This window comes from Labeo rohita, chromosome 4 (genome assembly GCF_022985175.1).
Source record: "Labeo rohita strain BAU-BD-2019 chromosome 4, IGBB_LRoh.1.0, whole genome shotgun sequence".
NCBI classification, from domain to species: Eukaryota; Metazoa; Chordata; class Actinopteri; order Cypriniformes; family Cyprinidae; genus Labeo; species Labeo rohita.
In genome coordinates, this window is record NC_066872.1 from 20,851,884 (window position 1) to 20,865,260 (window position 13,377).

The 13,377-nt window shown below is 35.8% G+C and overlaps 1 protein-coding gene across 1 annotated transcript in view; it reads left to right on the top strand.

Annotated features, from left to right (window-relative positions):
- Window positions 1-9,092, top strand: part of LOC127164175 (scavenger receptor cysteine-rich type 1 protein M130) — a 66,585-nt gene extending 57,493 nt beyond the window's left edge. The window contains exons 6-13 of the mRNA XM_051107953.1: window positions 5,538-5,666; window positions 6,215-6,334; window positions 6,437-6,621; window positions 6,827-6,987; window positions 7,176-7,421; window positions 7,662-7,824; window positions 8,384-8,486; window positions 8,612-9,092. Of these exons, the coding sequence (XP_050963910.1) occupies window positions 5,538-5,666; window positions 6,215-6,334; window positions 6,437-6,621; window positions 6,827-6,987; window positions 7,176-7,421; window positions 7,662-7,824; window positions 8,384-8,486; window positions 8,612-8,619 (1,115 nt within the window). The 3' untranslated portion in view covers window positions 8,620-9,092. The remainder of the gene's footprint in view (window positions 1-5,537; window positions 5,667-6,214; window positions 6,335-6,436; window positions 6,622-6,826; window positions 6,988-7,175; window positions 7,422-7,661; window positions 7,825-8,383; window positions 8,487-8,611) is intronic.
- The last annotated feature ends 4,285 nt before the right edge of the window (window positions 9,093-13,377 follow it).

Below are 13,377 nucleotides of genomic sequence, written 5' to 3' on the forward strand. Positions count from 1 at the left end.
TGGGCACCAAGAAGATGCTGGAGTCATCTGCCAAGGTGAGTCAAACACATTTATACAACTGATGTATAAATGTGGTGTTGTACAGTATATTTTGCCGTTAGCATGGAACAGTGTTTCATGTTCTATCAATGGTAATCTACTTGAAAGAACCAGTGTATCCCTGGGTTTCCAATGGCACAGCAAAGTTTTCCAATTATACACCATTTATACCTCAATTACGGGGTCAAGCTCACCAGTGGTATGCGCATAGTACTGTCAAGTAGATTAATTTGGTCATAGCACCCCTAGTGGTGGTCTTAGGAAAAGTCAATTAAAGTCTATAAGTGCATTTAGCTTCTTTTGTAACTTTTGTAACTTTTGCTCAGTTGGTGGTGTTGGCTAAATGAATTGGCCTGGTGTCAGTTTCAGACACTGAATTCTATACTAATATGCAAAGGTACTGTACAGTCTCACTTCTGGCTCGGTATTGTTGTCAGCTTTCTTAGTATGTTGTAGGCAAATGGTGTAGAAAAGAAAAAAAAATCACTTTCTTGTTTACTGCCCATTTCAGCATCACTTTGACTGTGGGAAAGACCATGCAAATGAAGCAATCCATGCTTGAACTGTAACAGACATCAATTATCTCTCTTTTTCTTTGATAGGCCAGGCACAAACTAGTGCAGCACCACGGACAGGTAAATATAAAGCTTTGAATTAGAACCAGATCTGCTTACATACCACTGATGCCTCAATTATGGGGTCTGGCTCACCAATGGCGTGCATGTAGTAATGTCGAGTAAATTTGTTTGGTCATAACACCCACAGGAAAAGTCATTCAAAGCCTATGAGTACATTTAGCTTCATTTGAACTTTGTAACTTTTGCCCAGTTGGTGGCATTAGCGGTTACACTTTATTTTGATAGGCCACTATAGACATTCTACTGCATATAAGTAACTTTGCAACTACATGTCCACCAACTCTCAAAGCAGACTGTTAGGTTAGGTTTAGGGTTAGTAGAATAAGTTGACATATACTTGCAATGTTTAGAAGAGTGTTAGAAGATATTAAGCAGACAGTCTACTTATACTCTAATGGCTAGCTGACATGCAGTTGCAAAGTTACTTACTGTTTGTAGAATGTCTAAAAGTGGACTATCAAAATAAAGTGTTACCGCATTGGCTAAATGAATTGGCCTGGTCTCAATGTCAGACACTGAATTCTGTACCAGTATGCAAAGGTACAGCCTCACTTCTGGCTTAGCATTGTTGCAGTCAACTTTCTTAGCATGTTAAAAGCAAATGGTGTAAAGAATGAGAAATCTGTTTCTTGTTTGAAGATCACTTTCACTGTGGGATAGACCATGTAAATGGAGACATCCTTGCTTGAACTGTAATAGACTTCAGTTGTCTCTCTTTTTTCTACGATAGGCCAGGCACAAACGAGTGCAGCACCACGGACAGGTAAATATAGACCTTTGAATTAGAACCAGATCTGCTTTTCTCCCAACTTGTTCTTTAGGCCTGTAAAGCCTAACACATTAGTTTGAACTAAGAAAAAAAAAAAGCAATACAATCAATCGTACATGCAAGCATCACCATCAAAACACAACAATGTTGTGTATTTGTGTGTTCGCTTTTTTCAGCAACATCAGCGACATTAAACACCACTGTGTCGCAGCCAGGAGTCAGAGGTAATGAGACTAGGAAAAATGAAACTCCACTATTATTACCACTGTGTTATATCATCAGAAATATAAACAAACAAGCAAAAAAAAAAAAAAAAAAGAAAAGAAAAACTGTCCGTGACATTTTGTTTTTAGCATTTTCAATGGCTCAGCAAAGTTTTCCAATTATATACCACTTACTTTCCAATTATATACACATACAAATATGGGGTCAAGCTCACCAATGGCATGCACATAGTACTATTGAGTAGAGTTGGTCATAGCACCCCCAGTGGTGATCTTAGGGAAAGTCAGTAAAAGGCTATGAATGTATTTAGCTTAATTTGTAACTTTTGCCCAGTTGGTGGCATTGGCTAAATGAATTTGCCTGGCCTCAAAGTCAGACACTGAATTCTGTACCAATATGAAAAGGTACAGTTTTGTTTACTATCTTTTTGAATATCACATTCACTGTGGGAAAGACTATGCAAATGAAGAAACTCATGCTTGAACTGTAGTAGACTTCAATTATCTCTCTTTTTATGTGGTAGGCCATGCACAAACTAGTGCAGCACCACGGACAGGTAAATATACACTTTTTTTAAAAAAATGAATTTCCACAAAATGCAAATCACAATAGAACAAAAAACATTATCAAAAACAGGCAAAGTAGAGACGAAAAAACAGCTCAAAAGGCCACATTTCGGCATATTGGCAGAAGTTCTCATTTTACAGAATTATAGAAGTTTTCATGAAATCCAAACAGCATAATATTGGCAATCCCAGGGTCCAAATAATTTGTAAATTGTTCCCATACTTTGTAAAAAAAAAAAAAAAAAAAAAGATCTGTCTTAGAATGAATTATACATCGGCAGTATTCCAGTGGTAATAGCTCCATTAACACTTTTTGCCAGCTCTTCACAGAGGGGGCTTTATCATAGGTCCACTGAAAAAGAATATTTTCCCTTGCCGAAAAAGTCATGACATTTAAGAGGTGTCTGTTAGCCACAAACATTATCTTACTGTCAGGCAGACCTAATAACAGTGACAAAGGGTTTAAATCCAGATCCAAACTTAAAATCTTTTGCATTTCACGAAGTATGTTACACCAGTAATCCTGTATCAAAAGGCATGACCATAAACAAGTCAGAGTGCCAATTTCGGTTTTACATTTAAGACAAAACGAGGAAAAGGAACTGTTAAAAGTATGTCTGCGATTAGGGGATATATGCAAGCTGTGCAGTATCTTGGTTTTAGAGGGGTTTTGGCCACTTCTAGGCTGATCTTAGCTGGTCAGGCTGGGAGACCAGCTGGAGCGACCACTTTCGGACTACTTTTTACTTTTACTCCTTACATTTTTACGCAAATATCTGTACTTTCTACTTCTTACATTTTCAAACCAGGCTCGTTACTTTAGTTTTAATCAGCATTTGGTGGATCACCATTTAATAACAAATCTCTAATAAATCATGGATCTGTTAGTCTTTCATGGCAACGCGATTCAGCTTGCACACTGTTCGCGTCTCCGCTAAAATGGTTTCTATCAGAGTAATCATTGCAAATGACTTGAGAATGGAGTGGAAGAGCCCGGTGGATCATAGAGGCAAAACTACTGACCTGTTCAGGACTTCAAGTGCAGGTCTGTTTGAAAACAGGCTGCTAAGAGATGCTAGCAGTTTAATGCTTAACTAAGTAAACAAAGGCAAAACTACAGCAGTAGAACTAAACAAAACTAAACTCAGAGGGAGCTAGGGCAGATAACAGTACAACCCTTATAAAAATTAAAACCAAAATCCATGGTTACTGTAGTTAAACCATGGTAACCACAAATGAACTATGGGTTTGCTACACTATCCATAATCTAACCATGAGATGTGTAATAAAACTATGGTTGTACATTAAAATGGTAAAAAAAAAGGTTACTATACTTTTACTGTAATAAACCATGGTTAATTTTGATAAGAGAAAAATAATGATAATGCAATAACATATTCAGTAAAAATCTATAGTGTTTAAGCCATTTTAAGATAAAATAACATCATCTGGTCATAATGTGATACTTTAAATTGAACTTAAAATTGTTACTGCAAATATAATATAATGAGGTGGTTGTTTTGCAACAAGGTGGAGACAGTTCTGCTCATTACAGTAAATGGCTGATGGGATAAGTGACAGGGAAAAAAAATAGTGAAAAAAGCAAACACACAAAGTGAGATGCAGAGAGGTATCAAGGAAAATGGAAGTGAAGATGCTATATAAGAGAGAGCCTTTTTCTTAATTTGCATGGCTCCAGCCTAAGGTTTTAAACATTTATTTCAATGTAATGGCCATACAAAAAAAATAGGGTTGCTTATGGTTTCAGAATTTGTTGTATATGGGATGGCTTGGATGAGTGTGAGATTTCCCGGCCTGAAATTTTGTCCCTGTCCGGCCCTGTGGTTGTTTAGCATTGATACATTCATTAGCTAACAAATTTTAAATATAAGTTATTTTGTATTAATATGTCAGTATGATGCGAGACCCGGTTAACCAGCGTGAAACTAAGACAGGTAGTAGTAATGGGTACTTTTTACTTAAGTATTGAGCCAATATTTCTTTACTTTAACTTAAGTAAAAAAGTATAGTTAGTACTTCTACTTTTACCAGAGTATTTTTAAACATGAGTATCTGTACTTCTACTTGAGTGAAGGATGTGTGTACTTTTGCCTTCTCTGGCTTGAAGCCAATATCCCTCATTTCTGGTTGGCAATCTGGATTATGTAGGATTGGAGAAAATACAGAGGTAAATTTAGACCTACCCTCCACGCGTCTAATTATCTGTAATGCTCTAAGTGTATTAAGAGTATCAGGATTAACACAACTTTCTTTAATGATTTTAAAACTTAAAAAAAAAAGAACATTTAGTTTGTTTCAATATCCAACCATACTGAGGAGACATATTTTGTTATGCAATTAGAAATATTTCTCAAATGGGCACCTAACTGATATAATCTAATATTGGGTAGATCTAAACCCCCTTTAGATCCTGGCAATTGTAAAACTGTCATCTTAAGTCTTAATGGTCTTTTGCTCCATATGAAAGAGCTCAACCATCCATTCAGATTTTTTAGGACCCTTTTAGAGAACACAACTGGGATCATCTGAATAGGATAAAGCAACCTAGGCTGAACGTAATAATATCCTACCCAGCCATTAAACTGGAAGGGATTTCCAATGATTAAGATCTTGTTTTATTTTCTCAAACATGAGAACCAAGCAATCCACCCTTCTTTGCTTAAACACCTGAAATATATTTAGAAAAAGATATATATTATCTGCCTAATATTATCTGCTTTTCTCACAACCTGTAAAACAGCCTAAAACATTAGTTTGAACTGAATAAACTTAAAGCAGTGTAATAAATCTGACATGCCAGCATCATCATTAAAACATAATATTGTTGTGTATTTGTGTGTTCATTTTTTCAAGCAGCAGCAGCAACATTGAACACAACTGCCTCACAGCCAGGAGTCAGAGGTAATGATGCTAGGGAGGATGAAACTCCACTATTATTACCACTGTTTTATCTCAAAGATCAAACAAATAAAAAACAGACAAACAATAAAGACAAAAGATATTTTTGTAATGACCTTTTGAAAGTTCTTCTTTATCTTTTTATCTCATAAAACTACACAAACAAGCAAAAAACACCTAATGACCTGTGTTTCTTTCTTATAGCTGTCAGGTTGGTGAATGGACCCAACCACTGTTCTGGAAGAGTGGAGGTTCTTCACAATGGAATCTGGGGAACAGTGTGTGATGATTACTGGGATTCAACAGATGCGGCAGTGGTGTGCAGAGAGTTGGGCTGTGGGAGTGCCATAGAAGCAAAGAATAGTGCTTATTTTGGACAAGGTTCTGGACAAATATGGTTGGATGATGTCCAGTGCCGTGGAAATGAATCTACACTGAAAAACTGTTCATCACTTGGATGGGGATCACATAACTGTGTGCACCAAGAAGATGCTGGAGTCATCTGCCAAGGTGAGTCAAACACATTTATAATGATGTATAGCTGTGTTTTTGTACAGTGCATATTTTCATTAGCAGTGTTTCATGTTCTACATAACATGATTTATTTAAAGAACCAATATATCATTAGAATATTTCATTCTTTTTTTATTACGTTTCCAATGGCACAGAAAAGTTTTCCAATTATATATTATATATTATGACTCAGATACGGAGTAAGATTTACCAGTGGCATGCATGTAGTACTGTTGAGTAGATTTGTTTGGTCATAGCACCCCTAGTGGTGATTTTAGGAAAAGTTATTAAGCTTTATGTACAGTATAACACCTAAAAAGAGAACCTAAAAGAGAAAAACCTAAAAGAGAGATTACAAACATAATGAGTAAAATGGATCTAAGCTAAACAAAATATTTATTCATTATTAATTAAAGCTGATAATCAATTATAGAGCTAAAACGTCCTAAACATGACCAATTAGTTATTCAATTATAATTCAATTAGTTTGTATAAGCATTTAAAATGTTCCAGATGCTTCATTCATTCTTTGGTTCTCCTCTTAGATTTGAGTGACCCCTGTTTTGAGCTCAACTGCACTGAGGATGAATGGTGTGGACAGAAAAATGGTGTTTATGGCTGTTTCTGTAATGAGAGCCATCGAAGACCTGATCCAGCATCTTTTGGTTGGATTCACTGCACAACAACAATTCAAATCTAAATTTTAAATAATCAGTCACATTTTTATTAAAGCTACTTAGGTGTTCTTACCCTTTTTTTTTTGTCAGATGTCTCTGAGGTTTGTAAAAGCAGCAATGGTTTCATATCTCTGTCTCGCTGTCAGCTCTTTGAGGCTGGTTTTCCTACTGACAGCTTACACCTCAATGACCCCAACTGCAAAGGAACAGTCTTGAATGGCAGAGTGGAGTTCTATTTTGACAACAATGACCACATCTGTGGTACAAGTCTTTTGGTAGGAGAATACTGTATAGTGCTGTTTAAACATACTTAGCTCTCACACCTCAATTTTGCCACTGACTGAATAACATACAAGTGCAACTAAGAAAAGAGTACTAAGCATTTTTTAATCAAATTTTTCTTTTTTGTTCAGTTGACTGTCAAGTTTTGCTCTTCATGCAGTGGCTTTTAATGCAATCTCTCTGGTCTCTGGTCAACAGGCCAATGGTACCCACTTCATTTATGAGAACTTTATTTTCGGAACTCCAAACTCAACTGAAGGTCCCATCAGCAGGAAGAGAATTTTGAAGTTGAATTTCAGCTGTATATACCCCCAAACCCAAACACTTTCTATGAACATGGAAATCAATCCACTAGAGAGGTGGGGCTTCAGTGTTTTGTCTATGTTTGTGCCAATTTATTTAACAGAAGAAAAAGAGTTTTTTGGTAATTGGTAATTTTCTGTAAAGTAAGGGCACATATGGTATCGTACATCTCTAAAACAGAGTCAGTTAATTGATATAGAATGTAGCATTTTTCCGCACATCAACCCTACTGTTATTTCAACAGCATTGTCCACAAGAATCTTCCTGGTTATCAAGGGAGATATCAGGTCAGGATGGTTCCATATCAGGATGCTGAGTTCTCCCAGCCCTTCGCTGGAAATGTGAATGTGGAGGTGAATCAGCAGATGTTTGTGGAAATTCGTGTTGAGGGGGTTGACAGCCGTCAGTTTGCCACAGTGGTTGACACATGTTGGGCGACACCTGAGAATGATCCTCATCACTCTGTCCGCTGGGACCTCATCAGTGGAGAGTAAGACTTTTCTTATGCTTTAATTAGTGCAAAATATTAAAAACTAGAAGAGCAAAACTTGTTTATTATTATCATTTCTGGGGTACAGATTTTTGAAAGCACCAATTTTACATTGATAAATCATTTTTTTTGTTTTTGTTGACATCATTCGTTTATACAATGTTCAAGGTTTCTTTTATTCTCCACTCATTATTAAGATGAAGAAACTGACTTGTTGACTGTCACTACCGATATTTTCAGGTGTCCAAGTTCAAATGATGACACAGTGGAGCTGCTGCAGAATGGAGTCTTCACATCCAGCCGTTTCTCCTTCAGGATGTTTGTCTTCACTGTAAACTTCAATAAGGTTTACCTGCACTGTAGTGTTCACCTTTGCCTTCTGACAGGAAATCACTGCTCAACTGTGAGTCTACAAACCCTCTTAAAACTAACTGCTGTTTTCCATGTTAGACTTCACAATCAATAGAATGTGCAGTTTAATTAAAATAAATAAGTATTGCCAGTACAGAACAATACAGAATACATAAATAAATTAAATTTAATGAATAAATGAAACATTTCCACTCATTAGCATACTTTTCCTTTTTAAATATTTGGTTGAGAAATAATTGCACAAGTCTCTTTTGCCCTTGTCCTTTAGTGACAGAATTTCTTTCTGTAATATTTAAAATATTTAACAACAACAACAACAAATATACAATATTGATGTACAACAAACCATATCAATAAATAAAGCTATCAATAAATGCTGAATCCCAAATATTTAAATGTAATGATTAAACATTTAATATTGTAGTATCATTTCAAGTTTTATTGCAATATATTCTAAAAATACATAAATAAATAAATAAATAAATAAATAAATAAATAAATAAAATAAATAAATAAATAAATAAATAAATAAATAAATAAATAAATAAATAAATACACAGCCTAATTATCCTGTAATTTTTCTCTTTTAGCACTGTGATTCTGGATACCACTGGAGAGAGGGCAGGTCTGCAGAATTCCATGACAGTTCTTCCATCTCCATGGGTCCCCTGATGTTGTCTGAAAGGAACTCAGGTTTTTTTTCTCTTTCTCTTTCTCATCAAATTCAGTTGTGTGATGTATTGTTTATGCATATTAAAAAAAAATTATGTTTGTTTTGAATCTATTACACATCCCTTTATTATATTTACTGTTCACAGGTATTTAGGCCCCAGAACAACAGAACATATCCATGGCTTCAAGACTGTGTGATTCTTTGATTATATTATTTGTTTCTTTGCTAAGTGTCCTGATTTTTCTCTAGAATACTTTACAGAATGAAATATTTGTACAATGAATACTCATTGTTTTGTATACATCTTATCTCTTTCTAAATGAATTTGGCTACAAGCTGGGTTTCTTGATACCATTACAAATCATGTTTTTAAGGTAATCTACTACTGTTTCTTTTTTTTAAAGCTGGAGTAACATCTGTTTCCCAAACATGTAGATTGTTCATTATTAAGTTGGACTTAAGTGTATCGCTATGGGAGCTATTTGGTTCAAAGGTACTAAGGCCGTTCAGACATTATAGTTTCTTTTAAAGTGTGGCGTAGAATCATTAGGAAGAACAGAAACAATATCTATATTATGACAATATTCTTTGTAGTTATAATGTTCTTTGTCTATGGTACAGTATAAATAAACAGTGTCTAATGTCACAGAGTTGTTTATGCTTTTGTCCCCATGCTCTGGGCTAATGTTGCCCCACCAAAAATTTTCCTCCATGGTCGGTCACAATAACATTTATTAAGGTGATGAGGAGAAAGAATGAGAACAAAAAGGAATGAATAGTTAAAGAACAAGCAACCTGGTCTAAAGGGGGAAAGAAAAGAACAGTTTCAAGGTTTATAACAAATTGACAATTTATAATGAATACCTGCTATTTCACATTATTACACTGTAATGTCAAGGTCAAATAAAACAGAGATTTTAAGGTGTTGTTAATTATATTTCTAGATATATAGACATAAACATTAATTTAACAAACATTTAATTAAATTATACACACGCACACACACACACACATAACATATACAGTATATGTTCCATATATATATATATATATATATATATATATATATATATATATATACTTACCCCCTGTATGATAGTTCAAGTAAGATGAACTTCAAAGTACACTACTGAAACCTGGTATGACACATTTTTAATTGTTGTGTAACTCTAAAATTACATAGGCAGCTGCAGATATTAGACCAGCTGTTTTGTTTCAGCATTGATTTATAGACAGATATCCATTGTCCAAATATGTCCTCCTCACATGTGACCTGTTGGATGGTAGAAGGCATGTTCACTCATCTTGTGTTGTAAGATTTAACTGCCTCTTTTAGGCCAATAACTGGAAGCTCCTGAATTTTCTGAAAGTGTTCATCCTCGTCCAGTTCTATAATTATTATCATTATTATTATTATTTTACAAAAAAGTGTTATTGATGTGCATTCAGAAGCAAATTTAATTTCTTTTCTCTACTTCGATTTTCATGTTTGTGGGTGGCCTGTAAACCACAACAGTTGATAACCACTGGTGTAAGACACAAACAGTTTTTCTACAGCATTGGTCTTCAATCTTGCCCCAGCAGTCTCATAGTTTAGACAAGAAAAACTGGGGTTTACGTTGGTTTCATATAAATTACTTTATCAAAGAATATTTGTTTTTGACAAAGACTTACTTCATTTAAAAATAGAAATTTTAAGCTTTCTATACATATATTTTTTCTCATGTCTTTGAGGCAAGTATTTGCTGAGATTCAGGTTGTTTTATTTACACGTCTGTGAAGAGAGGTGAAAGCGATCGAGATGGCATAGCACACACCATTTATTTTCTTTATTTTACAAAAGCACATTGTTTTGTTGCTATTATGACTATACACGAATAAAAGTAGACCCGTTGCAGTTTCATAAGGTACCTTATTCTTATCTGTACTATCAAAAGTGACTGAGTATTTTTAGTTCTTTTCACAGTCATCAAGAAAATGCAGGACAGACCACAGAGGGTTAGAAGCTGCTAAACTGCAGCCCAACACAAGTGTTGCTTCTGGCAAACTAGCCTGCTGTTTTTAGGTCTGTGTCAATGTATTGCAAAGTGTTACTGAAAAATCTTCCATGTGCCTCCTACAAGAGACTTAAGAACATGTATCCTTGTGGTGCACATTGCCTGTTTAAGGGTTAAGGTGGTGATCCATGTTTGGGCGTATTTTGCACACCACACAAAATCAAGTCACTTTTATTAATGTAGCACTTCATATGATACAGATTGTGTCAAAGCAGCTTTAAACAGGGAAATAGTGTGTCAATAATGCAACAGGACAATTAACAAACAGTAAATTTTTCAGTTGAAGTCAGTTCATTGTTGATTCAGTGATGTTATCATTCAGCTCAGTTCAGTTCTCTTTCAATAGTGTATGTGTAATCAAAGTGAAATCTTGTGAAATCAGAAATTAAGTGTCCTCAGCTAAGCAATCCAGAGTCAAAAGTGGCAAGGAACGAAAACTCCATTGGTGACAGAAGAGAAACCAAGCTCAGTCAGGGGGCCAGGTCTTTTGAACCAGTATTTTGTGGTTTAATTCCAGGCTGCAACACAAGTCAGATTGTGCAAAGGATATATCTGGTTCTTGTGGTGTTGTCCCGACGACCGCCTAGTTGGCAAGATCTTTGCAGAGGATCTGTCTCTAGGATTCATTTAGTTGTCATGGTCTCCACTGACATTGAGGGTTGTAGAGTTCAATCTGTTTGTGCTGATTCACCATCTGGTCTAGAAAGAGACTGGATCTGAGGGGCTACAGTGATCTCAGAATGAGAAGCGTAGATGCCATTCTTATGATGTAACATTGCTTGTTAAGGGAAATGTTTCCAGTTGCAGTTGACCAAATTAATGCAGCCTAACTGTTATAGTTAATCCTTTAATGAATTTGAAGTATAGAAATGTGATAGTGTGTTATGTATAAGCCAGGTTAAAGAGATAAAGGGTCTGCTTAAACTGACAGAAAGTGTCTGCCTCCTGAACAACACCAGGAAAATGGTTCCAGAGTTTGGGCACTAAATAGAAAAAGGATCTGCCACCCACAGTTTTGATTTGCATGACAGTGGTTCCTCAGGAGTAGGATTGAAGATCAGTGCTTTACAGTATTCAGCTGCATAACATATTCAACTTAGAGGTGTAAAGATGTAAATGAAACAGACAATTATCTTTTCTTGTAAAATGCCACACCAAAATTCAGAAATGAAAATAAAAGTATCCAAATCCAACCAGTAATACCAGTTTTGAGATAAGTTGATTTACCGGTCTGAAAATTTCCTCACTGACACATATCCCTTATCTGCTCTTATACAAATTCTGCATAATACACTATGTTCCTCTATTTGTTCATGTTTTTTTTTATATTCTCTAGTTCATTTTGCTGTGTTCATCATACTTCACCTTTATACAGTTAACAAACTGCTAGCAACATAGCCTGAATCTTTAATTCAACAACATTTTGCTCCCTAACAAATGGTACACTCTATGCCTCATTTAATCACAAGAATGTTCTTTATTTGACCGATCATGAAGAACATGTTAAACATGCCAAGAATTTGGCTTAACCTCTAGCGGTTGCATCATGCGAGTACATCCTTTGTTAAGAGTTAGAAAGAAATAGACATGAAACGAATGCACCTTTAGGTTATTTTTCTTTAGAGACTGCATTGCGTATGATGCATGGTTTCGCCTCATCCTTCGTTAAGTGTTAGAAACGTATGGCAGGATTTAGACTTCATCTGTTTTCTTTTATTTTTTATTTTTTAAAAGACGTATTATCTGTCAGATATTGATATTCTAGGTGTTATCAAATGGCAAGAGTTATGAGATCACAGTGGACATGAAGGACACTAATGCGATATGAGCTTGCTCAAGTGCTGAGGAGCTAAACCATTCAGGGCTTTATAATTAATTATCAAGATTTTAAAATGTATACGTAATATGGTCATACTTCCTGGTTCTAGTAAGAACTCTGGCTGCTGCATTTTGGACCACAACACAGTGAACTGGTAAATGAGTCCATGCTGAAATTGAGCAGCAACCAGATGTAATTGAATTGGACAGGTACACTAGCAATTGATGTCACTGTAGTTTCATAATTCTGAAGATCTGTAAAACAACTGATCACTTGCGATGGGGAATATGAGAATCATTTCATAAGATGACAATAAGTGTGTGAGAACGAGTCTCTTTGTGGCTCTGGTTTCCTTGATTATTCAGTATTCATTTAATCTTCAGCATGATGTGTTTAAAGATGACTAAAGGTGATGTTGATTCAATGACATACACAACAGGCATGGAATCGGAAAACTGGTTTAAGTTATAGTTGAGTGACAACAAAACCTTCTAAGCTTAAGTTATGGTCTGCCCACATTTTTAAATAAAGCCACCGAACAGATTCTGACATTTGCACATCAGCAGCAGCGTCTGGTAAAGCTGCTGAAAAGAGAATCTCCCTGAGTTTGCTCTGCTCTGCATTTATCTCTGGGAAAATAACTTTTCTGTATGTCACACATATTATGTGTAGCCAATGCATATTTGTAGTTAAAGCACAAAAACCACAATGCTTACCATGGTTTTACCTCAGTAACCATAGTTACTGCTCTTCGAGCACCCCCCTCTGGTCTTTGACAATGGTTATGGTCTTCTTGTCTAATTGGATCCACCTTCGTCATATCCACCTCGAAACAATCATGGTCACTCTTGGTCTTCAGGTCCAGGTAAGCTCTTTGGAAATAATTTTTTGCAGGAAGCTCCTGGACACCCCTGGCTGGACACGCATGCCTTAGAGGCCACCTGACCAAGACACTCCGCCTGCATCCTGCCCTGAGGGACTTCCTGTTTCAGGGTATCCACCCAATCATCATACAGACTTATCCTCATACCATCT